The sequence below is a fragment of the Lepisosteus oculatus genome, chromosome 19, assembly GCF_040954835.1.
Source record: "Lepisosteus oculatus isolate fLepOcu1 chromosome 19, fLepOcu1.hap2, whole genome shotgun sequence".
NCBI lineage: Eukaryota > Metazoa > Chordata > Actinopteri > Semionotiformes > Lepisosteidae > Lepisosteus > Lepisosteus oculatus.
The window spans coordinates 5990889-6004494 of NC_090714.1; the positions used below are offsets into that span (position 1 = coordinate 5990889).

The following is a 13606-nucleotide window of genomic DNA, read 5'->3' on the forward strand; positions in this document are numbered from 1 at the left end:
CTTTATGTAGATGTCTACTGGATCAAGCACCGAGCTGAAGTGGTTTGATTAAACAGATGAAGCGATTCCAAAAATAATAAGGATGGAAGCCCCACTGTACGCACATTTGAAAATCCCGTATTTCAAATGCAGCGCATCATTAAATAGCTGGCTGTCTGGGGCTCAAAGAAGCAGTTGATATCCAATTAAGACAGGCGCAACCAGAGATCTGAGAGCTTACAGAACAGAAAGACTGCACACAGAGTTCAGCACCAGGATATCACATAATAAAGGCAGGTTAATGGAGACATCTTGGAGAAAATGTGTAAACTCCCAAAAAATGCCGCAGACAAACGTTCAGAGCCCCTGCATTCAGAAATCACGAATAAACCGTGACTTCGTTTTCGTGCAAGCCTCCTGTGCAGCCTCAACAACAAACGGTCAAAGCTTCTATTGTTTCACACACCTGAAGGAGGCTCCACAAGCGCGCTTTACTTTTCAGCATGGAGTGAACCTTTACCCATTTCTTTAAATGAATTATAATAAGAATGAATTATCATTAGAGATGGCCCGCACTCACTGGAGTACTGCGGACGATGAATGTGAATAATTCGAAATAAATTAGCAATTAAATAGGAGGAGATAATGGAGAATCGTTTGTTCAGCCTACACACCAGAGTTTATGTTCAGCCCAGTTACCCACACAGATCATACGTCATACATTTCCCAACTAGTACACCGTGTAGACAGTGTCCGGAATCAGGAGCCAGCTGTCCAATGAATCTTTTCCACAGAATTCATGGATTCAGGGAGCCATCTGTTTGGAAAACCTTTTTTTTTAGAAAAAAAGAAGCTCAATTTCAAAGCAGTAGATGCTGCCTGAGCCCTGTTCTTGCTAGAGGTCCAAAAACGTTTTGGACCTTGGCACTAATCATTCTCTTACAATTCTCTGTCTGCAACGTTTCTGGGAAGAACAGCCCTGCAGAAAAGGCATAAACAGCATTATGGTGGGGTAGCTTCCACTCCTGGGTTCGTTCTGAAGATAGTACGTTGCTACCAAAAACAAGTCGTTTTTTTTTTATACAAATTTAAAGTTAAACTGGATAATTTGGGCAAACAACTAAAAATAAAGTCACTATTTTAGTGGGTGCACATCACGATTAATAAGTGCGTAACAAACGATTGCTAACAACTACGAGCAGTCATTAATAACATATTCATAAATGTAAAGTGCCACTTATTACCAGACTGCTGAAAAGTTTTCTTCCCGTACCATGGGTTAGTTGCCCCTGTTCTGAAGTGTGACAAAACCGAAAAGAAATGCCTACTTCAAGGAAAACTATAATTAGCATGCCTATCTACAGTATCAATGCATGGGTGTGAAAGCTGGACCCTGAAAAAAGCTGCCCGAAAGAGGATTGATGCTTTCGAGCTATGGTGCTGGAGAAGACTGTTAGGGATACCATGGACAGCAAGGGTCACCAATAAAGAGGTTCTGGAGCGCATCCAGCCAGAAATTTCGCTTGAGGGAAAGATCACCAGACTCCGGCTCACTTATTTCGGTCACCTGATGCGATCAGATTCATTGGAGAAAGCAATGATGCTGGGAATGGTCAGTGGAACAAGAAGACGAGGCAGCCAAAGAATGCAGTGGCTGGACGCCATCAAAACGGACACTGGCTTAGGCATAGAACAGCTGAAAGGGAAAGTCCAAGACCGGAAAGCATGGCGAGAGATGGCCTATAGAATCGCCGAGAGGCGGATCCGACTGACCATCATCATCATCTACAGTATGAAAGAAACAAGACACTTGTTTAACTGCTTAAGGTAATAAACTTGCCATGTTGACAATTGTTACTGGTTTAAAATGGACTGTTTCTCTTTTTTTCCTGACACTTCCTTCAAAAGACTTACATAGCACTCCATCATCTGGTAGAGCAACAGGGAACCATCGATGATTGAGCAATTTCCTCTCAAGTGGCAGAACTTGGGAGTCATATCCCACCGACACGTGGCAACAAAACACGCTTGCCTTAGTGGACAACTGATCAAAGTTCCTACCAACAAGAGCACTGCAGTGGGAATTATTTTACAAAGGCAGAAGCTTACCATCTTTCAGAAACAGAAAGCAACTAGGAAACCTGGCAGAGAGTGACTATTAAAAATGAAATCCGTTTGCACTAGCAGGGAGTTTGAAGATCTGAAGTAAGATGTAGACATATGCAGAAACTGCACGGAACGCACTCTAAGAGATAGCTTTAAAATGCACTGCAGTGTAGATTTCACAAGCTCCCGCTGTGTAATCTAGCATAACAAAATAAAATAAAAAAAAGCTAGGATAGAAGCCAGCCAGCATTGAAAGAGCCTGTTACATATCAACAATTTCCTTTTCTGTGGCTTCCAAAGCACGTTTGTCTCCACCGTACAGCACGCAAGGTTAGCTGACATCCCTATCTCCCGATAAAAAATGCTTCGTCTTGCCATCAGGAAGCAGAGGGATGCCAGGGAAAGAGCTTGCCCTCTCTGCTGATGTGCCAGCGCCGTGGGGGAGAACGCTAATTCCGCTGCCCCTTCGCTCCACGGGAGCTTTGAAGTTGCCGAAGGCGCCGTTCGACTGCCAGAACCGGATTAGACTCTCTCCGCTTTCCTGGAACGTCGTGGCATCTCTCTTCCTTGGCGGGGATTAACGCTTTCTTAAGGCAAAAGCAGAGAAACGAAAACTGCTTCTGAAAGGCGTCTCGGGACTCATCCTACGAAACATGAAACAAACCGGCTTTGGTGGTATCTGTGGTTAGAATTCCTGGCCAATCGAGTGCAGAGCTGCTTGTTCCATCCTCTAACAAGATAAACTGTCGCTCAGTTTGAGTGCTGCCTTTGGCAGCCTTGACACGACTTGGTTTTGAAAGTGTTGGTAAAGAGATCTTTGATTTTTAAATGGCATGTGCCAGTTCCACGTGTTAAAAATCCTGGAGTTTATGTTCACTTCTATGCTCCACCAAAAGCATACTGAGCATAAGTCTAACACTCAGTTCAGTTACCTATAGACAGCCGTTGGGCATGCAGAATAATAGTTCAACAAAAAACAGGACTTTCATTTTACATCCATTCGCTCACATCTGACAGATTAAGGCTAAATCAATATCGACAGAGAAATTAATCTGATTAAAAAGAAGGAGCATAATGTCTGCAGCTGTATTGCAGTCAGTCTGCGTGCCTATTTGTCATCCGCACATAAATGAAAACCTTGCCCACATACAGTACAGTATGCGACATTAAAGAAAGTGATGAATCGCTAAGTGAGCATTGATGAAGTTCTGGGATGACGTCCAGCGTGTTTTGTTTTGCAAAGGTTTTGATTTATCTAAATTTGGATCTCAGAAGCGCCTAGTCTATAAAGCTAATACAACACAAACCATTCGTTTCCACGAAATGGCATTTCACTTGTTAATAGAGGCAACAGCCAAGGAGAAACCCAAAAGCACAGAAAGAGTCTCCGTGAGGTACAAAATCAAAATTGGAATGTACTGTACTGCACATTGTATATTGTATCATTGTATTTTAAGATTTACTTAGATAACTACATGTTGGAAAAGACAAGACATTAAAGACAAATACAAATGCTGCTGTATATCATCTCAATTCCCCTGCTGTTTCATTGCAGACAATCTCAACACCGGTCTGTCGGTGGATACATTATTTGACTTTTTCCGTCAAGATAAAAATCTGAAAACGGTTGTCTTTTCTGGGGTGGAATGAGGAAGTATATCAGTGTTGCCTGTCAATCACCACCAGTGGGTTTTAGAGTTGGTGCAACAATCAAGTTGGTACCCTCATAAGCGTCTTGGTCATAAGCTTGGAAGCATAGCCATCTAAGGAGGAAATATAGGGCTGGCAGCTCCAGAGAGCTTGAGAGAGAACAAATACACTGCCCATGCCGTCAAGCAACAGATCGGCATCCAGCCTAAACTCTACAACTCTGAATTAATTTAGATGCTTATTCACAAATGTTCAGTGAGGTTTGTGGCCAATTAACGGGGCGGAGTGGTGGCACTGTGGCCAAGGATCTGCGCCTGTGGCTGGAAGGTTGCCGGTTCAAATCCTGCAGCCGGCAGAGGAATCCTACTCCGTTGGGACCCTGAGCCCCAATTCCTCCAGGGACGCTGTATAAAAGACTGACCCTGCGCTCTGACTCCAAGCTTCTCTCCCTGCCTGCATCTGTGTCTCGTGGAGAGCAAGCTGGGGTCTGCGAAAAGACGAATTCCTGATTCCTGAAGAAATTGTATATGGCCAAGAAAGTTTTTTGCAAAAAGAGCCAAGTATTTAAATATTGCATAAATGATTAGCCATTAATGATTAAGTCTCTCACCCTGTTTTAATCACTGCACCCTGGAAAGTACTAACAGCAACAGAATGAGTGAAAGAGTGGAAGATCATGTATTATTCATGGGTGGTGCTGTATCATTCACACTGGCAGGCTCCAACATGCTCCTCTGTCCTGCTTAAATCTCAGTCACTTGCCAAAGACAGACAGAACGACAGGCATCAGTAGACCTAAAGGAGCACTGTCTGTGAAATCTCAACCAGCCAAATCCACTGACCAGCTCGGCTGCTGCAGGTCTGGGCTCCCTCTCGTAGCCCAGAGACTCTTTACAGCAGATTAACGCAGCAAAAAAAACCTGTTGCTAAGCAACTCTAAATTTCAGGAAGAAAGGGAAAACAACACTTTCTGCTTTACAGAAAAGCAGAAATCGCACACCATATATCTTTTTGCTGTGAGCAGAATCGCTTCCAATCCTAGGAAAGAAGTGTAAATCTGCACAGTGTTTTGTATCATCCTGCAGGTAGAAAATGCTCCAACTGCCCTCTTGTACCTTCACAATCAGAATGGCTATTCTGAATCCCAAGTATCAGATGCAATCACCACCAATGGCACTTTTAAGATGTGTTCTGGAAGGTTTTCCTATCCTATGACAATCCCCATTTCCCAAATTCCCTTCTGTGCTACTGTGTCCCTCTTTAAAAAAAACTGACTGAAAGATCTTGTAAATTTTGTCCAAGACAAAAATCAGGGCTTAATTCCGATGTGCAGTAACTGTGTAATACTGGTCAGCACTACAAAATCAGACCAGAAATAACACTTTTGAACAAGACAGTACCATTATTCAGCTGTTTTCTTGTTAGGAATTTATTCTTAGAAATAGTGAACAGCAGAGCTGTTTAATATACAGCTCTCACTACAAAGAGATGTTAATAACTGCAAAGGCATCGTGCTAATTTTATAACACCTTCCAATTTAAGGGCAGTTTTTAAAATGTATCTAACTTACTGCATTAGAGTGGTGCTCTAGTGTGTTGCACACAGCTGTGACATACCTGTAAGTGGAAAACTCACGAGATAATAAGGAATATTGCTACACTAAAATCTGACATTTCATACTGTAGGTGCGATCTAGACCTTTCCTAATTGAAGTATTCCTATTCCTTAAAACAATATCTATCCCAATCTAGGTTCTCTAATACAAGCCAACACCAGAGACTGGACATTTCATGACTGTTACCTTAAGTAGCTGAATTTACATACACAAATGTTAAAGTATAAATTCAGTTTCTAATTCCTCAAGATAATCTTACAAAAGCCTGAACAACTAGAATCTGATTCGTATCCACGTAACTTACTGGTGTAGATCTCCTATACAAGTTCTCATAGGATCCACTGTGCACAGACAGATAAAAATAACACTCGGACCTTTCTGGTCTTAATCCTAGGTTAAACACGAGCATTTCTGGGGCAGAGATCTGTTTATTTTTCTTCTCTCTTCACTGAAACCACAATAAACTGTGATTACGAGCCTGGTGGGAGGATGAAGGAAGCAAGATGATTCAGATTGTATTCTGAAATAGAAACAGCCTTGTCTAAAGTGGATCTGCACTGGGCTTACCAAATGACACAGCCCAGTAAGAGAATGCAGAAACATGGGCACAACCTCAGCTTGTCAAGTGTGTGTGGGGAGACAACAACGAGACCTCTAAAGAAGATACTGCTGAAATGCACACACAGTGACGTACGCTCTCTATTACAGGAGAGCCTGGGACAGATGTTCATTTTATAATTTCTCTCTCCATGGTGCTGAATTGTCTTAGAGTGAGTATTGGAGACGCATTGGCCACATGCTCATTGCACTCAAGCGACAGCAGCGTACTGTATATGCTGAGTGGGAAAAACCTTCCAGCATGTCTTGTAGAAGGTGTGTTTATGTGTTTGAACCTTGCCTTCAGAGCATCGTGTAGCAGAAGAGAAAGACTAGGGGCTTTGCAGAGCTCAAATCCTATTACCACCTCGACAAAGCAGGAGCAAAAGCAAAAAGGTAAAAAGCATTTAATAGCACTACTTTGAAAACAGCCCCACATCAGTGTGATTTCATTTCCACAGAACAGCTGTGTGATATTAGAACTTAAACTCAGACTCGGATTAAAAAAAAAAATCAATGCACTCACTGCTTGTACTCTTGAAGCTTTCCCTCATGAGTTTGGTATAACTTTCAGCTCTTTGCTTACATAAAATCTAGAGCATGCTTTGAGTTAAAAAAAAATCAAGAAGAAAAAAAAATGTTTCTTCATGTGGAAAAATAGCAGACGGGAACGACAACAGGATTGCGGAGGAGCAACTGAGGTGTCTGAGACTGTTGTTGGATGAATGAAACCATTTCTGACTCTTGTTATGCACTGAGCAACCATTTGTAGGCAGAAAGCAAACAAGAGCAGAGACAGAATTTCAGCTTCTTCTTTTCTATCTATTTCTATCCCTAAAAGTAAATCCAGGGAAAACATAAATGTAAATTTTTAGCATGTTACCGGAGATATTCTTATCAGCCATAACAACCTTTACTGAAAAAAAATAGCTGTTCCTTAGCCCTTCAAGATATGAAGGTCACAGTCTGAGTACACCCCAGTTCACCTACTTCAGTCTTTTCACAGTACTGGAGATAAGTCGACTTTGTACAACCAAGGGTCGTAGTTCACCCAATGGTGTTGATCAACTCAAGTTCAATAAGGAGACAAGCCTCCCAGTGACAGTTGTGAAGCAGATAGCCTGGTTTCTTTCATGACTCTCTACAAGCGAACCTATCTACCTGTGTTCTAACTCTCATATCAGCACAGGCCTGATGTGGAAAACACGCATGTGTCCATCAAAGGCCAGCTGTCTGAATCGCAGATTCCAGTTCCTGGTGGGACACTAATGCAGCTCTCTCACATAGCATGAGACCCACAGCTGGCCTCAACTAATTGAACCAGCAACCTTTGGGGTACAGAGTCCCAGACTTATTGACAGAATTATTAAATTGGTCAATTTTATTGATCCCTGATATTGTATATTGGGCACTGGGCTCGTATGAGCTATATACTCATCTTCTAAATTGGCCTGATGGAAGGTATTATAAAAGAGATCTAGATACATGGAATCGTAGGAGTTTGGGTTTTTCCTAAATCTAGAGAACAGATTTTAAAAGATAGATGCTCATATAGCCCTGCTGTTATTAGATGCCCTTGCGGGAGAAAGTTGTGTGACTTTGAAGAGAACACAAATTCACCACAAATTCCAAGACCTGGGAGCGCACTTCCATTTAACGTATTCTTTCATCTCATATGGTGCGCCTGCAACCAGAACAACCAGTCAGTATATTATTGTATCGTCCTGGGGGTCACACACGAATCCCTTTAGAATCACCGAGCTGGTCCTTACGGTGTGAACTGAGCTCCTCATGTAATGATGACTAAGTATAATATGAGTCACTCATAGCAGGAAAACTTGACAGAGACTATGAGGATGGGGCGAAACTGACTGACTCAGCCTCTCACTACACCCAGGATTCCTCCTTCAGCTTGGCTTGAATGATTCGGCTATCCAAGCCTCTCTCAATTGACAGGTTTTGATTTGCACAGCCTTGGTTCTCAATATACCACTCTGACCCACTGAGGCAGTGATGCACAAACTAGCCTGCCTGCCTCTTAGCAGTAACGTAGCCCGGAGCGCGTCCTAGACGAAGCACTTGCAACAGCCAGTATGAGCGGCGAAGTAGGCTCCGATTCCAGACGGTGCCAAAGCGGAGATGCTGAGGACCGAGTCACCCCAGAACAAATCCGTTAACCCAAGCCCCCCCCAGATATTTCTTCAGCCAGAGGTGCAGCTGAGCAGAGGCTGAGCCAGGGCTTTCGTTCACCTGTGACACGATGCAGTCCCCTATTAAAGACCCAGCGATTACCACGTGATTGTGTATCAGATCACTTGGGAAAGCAGTAAGCCAGGCAAGATCAAATAACCCACAGGAAGAATCCGAGTTCACATCTGTTTCCATTAACAAGAGGAGTGAGCTCTTTAAGCTACCCACCCTATCTGGAATCCACAACTCCTGAGCCCAGACAAGGAAGATGAGTGAGGTGGGCAGGCTACTCTAATCTGCCCAGCTATTTGGACTCAACTTTTGATGCACTGTAATCTCCGACAGCAGAGTGGCACAGTGGTAGTGTGCTGGGCCCAGAACCCAGAGGTCGATGGATCGAAACCATCCTCTGCTATACACCCTTTGGGGCGGTGTGGTGGCTCTGCGGCTAAGGATCTGCGCCTGTGGCTGGAAGGTTTGCAGATTATTATCGTTGTGTTCTATAAGGATAAATAACTGTGCACAAAGAAGAGACTAAAAGATGAAGATGATGTGGCAAACAACAAGAATAAGACAAAAAAAATGGGCTTGGAAACTATAAATGGTTAGTTGAACAGTGTAATCGTTATAATGTAGTGTGACAATTTCCACTCGAGCTGGGCTCATATGTCTAGGCTGTTGTTCTCTGTTGTGTGATGTTGCTATAGCATGGAAATGCATTCTTATGCGGATTCTTACACTGAAGCATGACCTTCTTCCTATCCCTGTGGAGTTTCTTAACCCCTTACAGATCTGGCCTTTCCCCTAATGCACTGTGCTCTTTAGATTGCGATTTTTTCAACATTCAATTGAACACACATACTATATTTCCCTTCCCAGAGAGCTTTTCAGTGAGGATTGGAAAATTAAAGTAAACCCATCTAAAATATTTGCATGCCCACCTTCTCAGTTTTACATTATACTATCTCATATTGCAAATTGCATACTGCAATTTCCCTCACGGGATCAATAAAGTATCTATCTATTGTATGTCATATGCACATTTCCCTGTTTTTGCACCTGTTTAGTCCTAGCTAGACTTATCATTTAGCTGCCTTGCCTAGAAGAGCTGTCTCCCTAAGCAAATCCTCCCAAGTGTGGGAAGATAATAAAGAGGACTGTTTGCATTGCAGAAGCCTTCTGAACTCCATGTCTCACCAGTGAGTGACAGTGTGCAACATTAATTTCTTTCCCCGTGAAGCACCTTAAACACACTGCTATTACCTGCTCTTGTGTAGTTGTAGAATTTGCAGAGATATAAGCAAGAGGGCTATAAATTGGCAACGTTAAGTATGCATTACTGTATAGAACTAATGTAAACCCAAAAATGTCTTAATTCACAAAAACATCTGCACTACTACTTGAAATGATGAATGATCACTCAGAAAAAACAAATGAAGGGGAGTTGCTCATAAATTAGCAATCTTTATCAAGCTATAATCCAGTTTGCATATGCCTACTTATTACATGCAATTCGTTAAGAACAGTGTTTCAATTAGATATACAGGTCACTTGGCAATATACACCAAATACTGCACATAAATGAACTGGGACAGATTGGGCACAGATGAGTCTCAGACTAAGCAAACTAGCCTGACTTTAAGAAGAACACAAAAAAAGGTAAGAAGGAACAAAGAGATCTGCTTCCCTAAAGAAACACAACAGTAGTAGCAAAACTCAAATGACAATTCACAAGCCAAAGATCTGATATGTTGCCATCAATGCAGGGGTGGATTCAGAGACAGAACTTTTAGCAGCATCGCCGGGGTTTACTGTGTAACTAGTAAATAAAAACGATAAATCAAGCGGAATCAAAGAGGAAACAAAAGAAGATGTCGATGACATGATGAAACGGTACTGATAACGACAAGCCAAAGTGTACAAACAGTGCTGAGACATCTCAGGCACTGCAGACACACATACAGCCAGACTGGGCTTATTACCCTGGGGAAGCAAGTGATGAGGACATGGCTAATCGCATTTTTAGCGTTTCTGTGGTGGTGTTGTTTTTTTTTTCTTTTGGGGGTGGGGGGGGATAATTTAGTCAAATGAAAAGGCATTTCATAGCTTCTCCTTTACATTGTTCAATCGAAACTAACCAAAGCACATTAAAAGAATACCATGTCTCGTTTCAGTGTAGCTTCAGGGATGATACTTTCACATCTGCCTTCTCTTAAGATCCTGGGTTTATTAGTAAAAAAAAAAAAGAACAGCAGTTCAGTGGAAAGTGACAAATTAAGCCAGCGAGTAGCACTATTTAATCAACCATTAATCCACTGCCTGGCTGTGTCACGAAACAAGTGGCTGCAGTATTCAGATCAGCCCGTGTCAGCGGTATTGAATGATTACCTTTAAATTGCTTCGCTATTAAGAGGAGAAACCTACAGCCTTCTGCTAGCACCAGAAAACAAAGAAATCTTTGATTTCACCTCATCACAACCTTAAACATTAACCATGTTATTAGCTAGAACCTTCTGAACTGCAGGATGCAGCTACTGTGCACAACCCTGTGGTATAAAACTGAGTACATTATTATTAAAACTGACCACATTACCTGCAAGACAGATGCCTAGCCCACAATTACTTCACTTATTCATAAGGTCCAGCACTGCCACTACTTTCCTTAGGAGCCCGAAGGCTAGAAATAAAATTCCTGACAGATGGGCAAAGCTTTGTTCACTAAAGTGACAGCCATGAAATTCTCTAAGCACAGTCAGCGGTTCACTTTGCAACATCTATGCAGCGGAAGGGGAGCTCAACCAAAACATTAATTTTCATGGCTGTGTAAAATAGCCCTGGGGTCCGGTCCTGCGTTTCCTTTGGCATCCTTTAGAAGCCCCATTGGATCGGGTCAACACGGCGAGCTCAGCCGCCAAAAGAAAGCCGATTGCCTAATTCTGGCAGGACTTTAAAGCACGACGGCTTTCAAATTGGCAGCTTCCTCAAATCTGGAAAGAAGTGCATCGTCTCACACCCCGAAACCCCGTCACGGACCACACAGCGAGCATTCTGGGTCGGCGGCTCCGAGTTTGGTCAAGGAGCAGTGATCGCCAGCACGGACGCGCAAAATTCAAGGGCTGAAGGGAAGCGATCAAGCCGGAGCTCGCCGGCATCTCCTGCTTAGCCTGCCTTGAGGTTGTTGCGGGGTTTTTTTTGTACCGTAAACAAAACCGCCGAGAAAACCAACGTGTCCCAATCCGGAATGGCAGACGGGACAAGGGATGCTCCGGCAAAACGCACGGCAGAGGACCGGAGGAAACTTCACAAGTTGCCCGGCAGGCAAGGAAGCAGAAAGTGTAAGGAAAAAAGCTGCCATACCTGGCCTCCGAGACTGTGCAGCAGTAGCTGCCACTGCGTCTGGAGTCCCTCCTTCCCACGCGGAGCTCCTCGCGGGACTTGCGCCGGCTAAAGTAGTCAGTAAGTTTCCCAAAGCTAGACATCCCTCCTTGCTTCGTGTGCTTCGGTCCCGAGTCCCACTGGATGGCCCCCAGCCCTGTCACCTTCCCCCGAGCTTCTCGCTCCTGGCTGTGGACCCTAACTCCCTGCCAAGGCTCCCATCCTCTATCTCCCTCCCTGCATCCACCCCCCCATTCTTAAAAAGCGGCGACAGTCCTTCTCCACTTCACACGGACACAGAAGCCCCCCTCGGAGCTGCAGCTCGGCTGAAGCCGCTCACAAGAAAAGCAGCGGGAGCTGCTCCAGCAGAAGAAACGAAAGGGAATTAAATGCTGCCGGTTTCATTCATTTGGATTTTGTTTCGGGGGGTTTTTTTCCTCTCTCCCCGGCACAGAAAACTAGAGCATCCAAGATACAGCGGTCCTCATCCTTCCCTGGGTTCTCTCTCTCTCTCTCTCTTTCTTGCTTGCTTGCTCTCCACCTTCCCCTGTCTCACTCACTCGCATAGACACACACACACGCACGCGCGCGCTCTCACTCACTCACACACACACACACACACACACTTGTACGCTGCGTTCCGTCACATCCCTGGGATCTCGAGCCAAAATGACAGATGAATTAAAAAAAAGAATGGTTGTGTTGCTATGTGTGTGTAGCGATGCTGTGTGACTTGGTGGGGAGGGAGAGCCTTGCTATTGTTTTCCCGAGCTTTCTCCCCTTAGGAACTGAGGAAACGGCATCCTTCAGATTTTCCCCAGCTGAGGGTACTGTCGAATTTTCCTTTGTGATTTTTATTCCAAGCTCTACTGGCGTTGGGAAACATCACTATCAAGCGGCTCTTCCCTCTTGCTCTGTGTCTTTTCCACGCCTTCGGGACAAGGCGCTCTGCATCCCCCCTCCCTCCGTCCCTCCCAAACCCTATCTGCCTTCAAATCCAATAAGACCCCTCTAACGACTTCAAATAAACAAACAGGCAAAAATCAATGGCCCACCGCAGCACCCAGCTTCCACCAGCGCCAGAAAAATTCAATTCATAAAACCCTGGCCGTGGAGTGAACGCTGTTAACCAGTGAGAGTAGGACGCTTTACAGTCTGGAAAGCTCATTAGAGAGGTTATGAGAGCCGGCTCTGTTCCCAGAGTAGTTTAATATATTCTAGAGAACTCAGCGCTGCAGGATCCGAGGGGCAAATTCAGGAGACTATCCCATAGAGTTAGCACACGCTGAAGGCTAAAGGCAGGACAAGTCAATAGGTTTCTAGAGCCCAGCAGTGCTGATCTGCGTGACTTTTTTGGTATTCTCCACGCTGCTAAATATGTCATTAATTCGCTGGTCAACTTGAAGGCTCAGCAGTAGGTTCGAACAGTTTTTAGTACGCGTGCATCATGTTGTGAATGAAAGCCATCTTTTTAGATCATCAGATATGTCTCGACATCAAAGGGCGTCCAACTGAGCAAATAATTCGCGGAATTCCGCCAACTGAGAGATCATGTTGGAAAGAAACCTGGAAAAACCTTTTTCCGGGCCAGGAGGTCTGAAATCCACCAACCCTGGAATGGAAGTGAAGTAAACAGGGAACCAGCAAAATTCACACCATACTTAGAATTCTTTCTGGCTACACAGAAACCCAGTCTACATCCCAAGACAGAGCCATTCGAACACAATCCCGAGAGCATCCAAGAACCAGCATTTTTCGAATGTGGTGTGCAGGATCCCAATCAGAGCCTAATAGCTAGCAAATTCCATAGAGGGCTGTCAGCAAAGCAGAATTAAAGGCAGCATACATACAACCCCCTGACGTCAACAGCAGGGCCAGGGGAAGCTGGCCAAAACAAATGCATGGAATTCATTAGAAAATTGGTCTGGGATCAGCAAGGTCTTCTGTTCAACACAGAAGATGCAGTGCGGGAACACGACAGCAAATTAAATGGGACTAGTACAGCAATGCAGTCAGGAGATCCTGTATAAGGGAACAAAGACTTATAGGCTTACATGGGTTTATACCATATATACTGTACTGTGTCTTTCAATA

General features: G+C 44.0%; 1 protein-coding gene across 3 annotated transcripts in view; it reads right to left on the reverse strand.

Moving 5' to 3' along the window:
* Nucleotides 1-13606, reverse strand: part of ankfn1b (ankyrin repeat and fibronectin type III domain containing 1b) — a 247474-nt gene that overhangs the window by 183900 nt on the left and 49968 nt on the right. Inside the window, exon 1 of one of the 3 annotated variants that reach the window (XM_069180848.1) lies at nucleotides 11495-12059. The exons of the other annotated variants lie outside the window; for them this stretch is intronic. Within the exon in view, the coding sequence (XP_069036949.1) occupies nucleotides 11495-11616 (122 nt within the window). The 5' untranslated portion in view covers nucleotides 11617-12059. Of the gene's footprint in view, nucleotides 1-11494; nucleotides 12060-13606 lie in introns of those variants that run through there. 3 annotated transcript variants of the gene reach the window in all.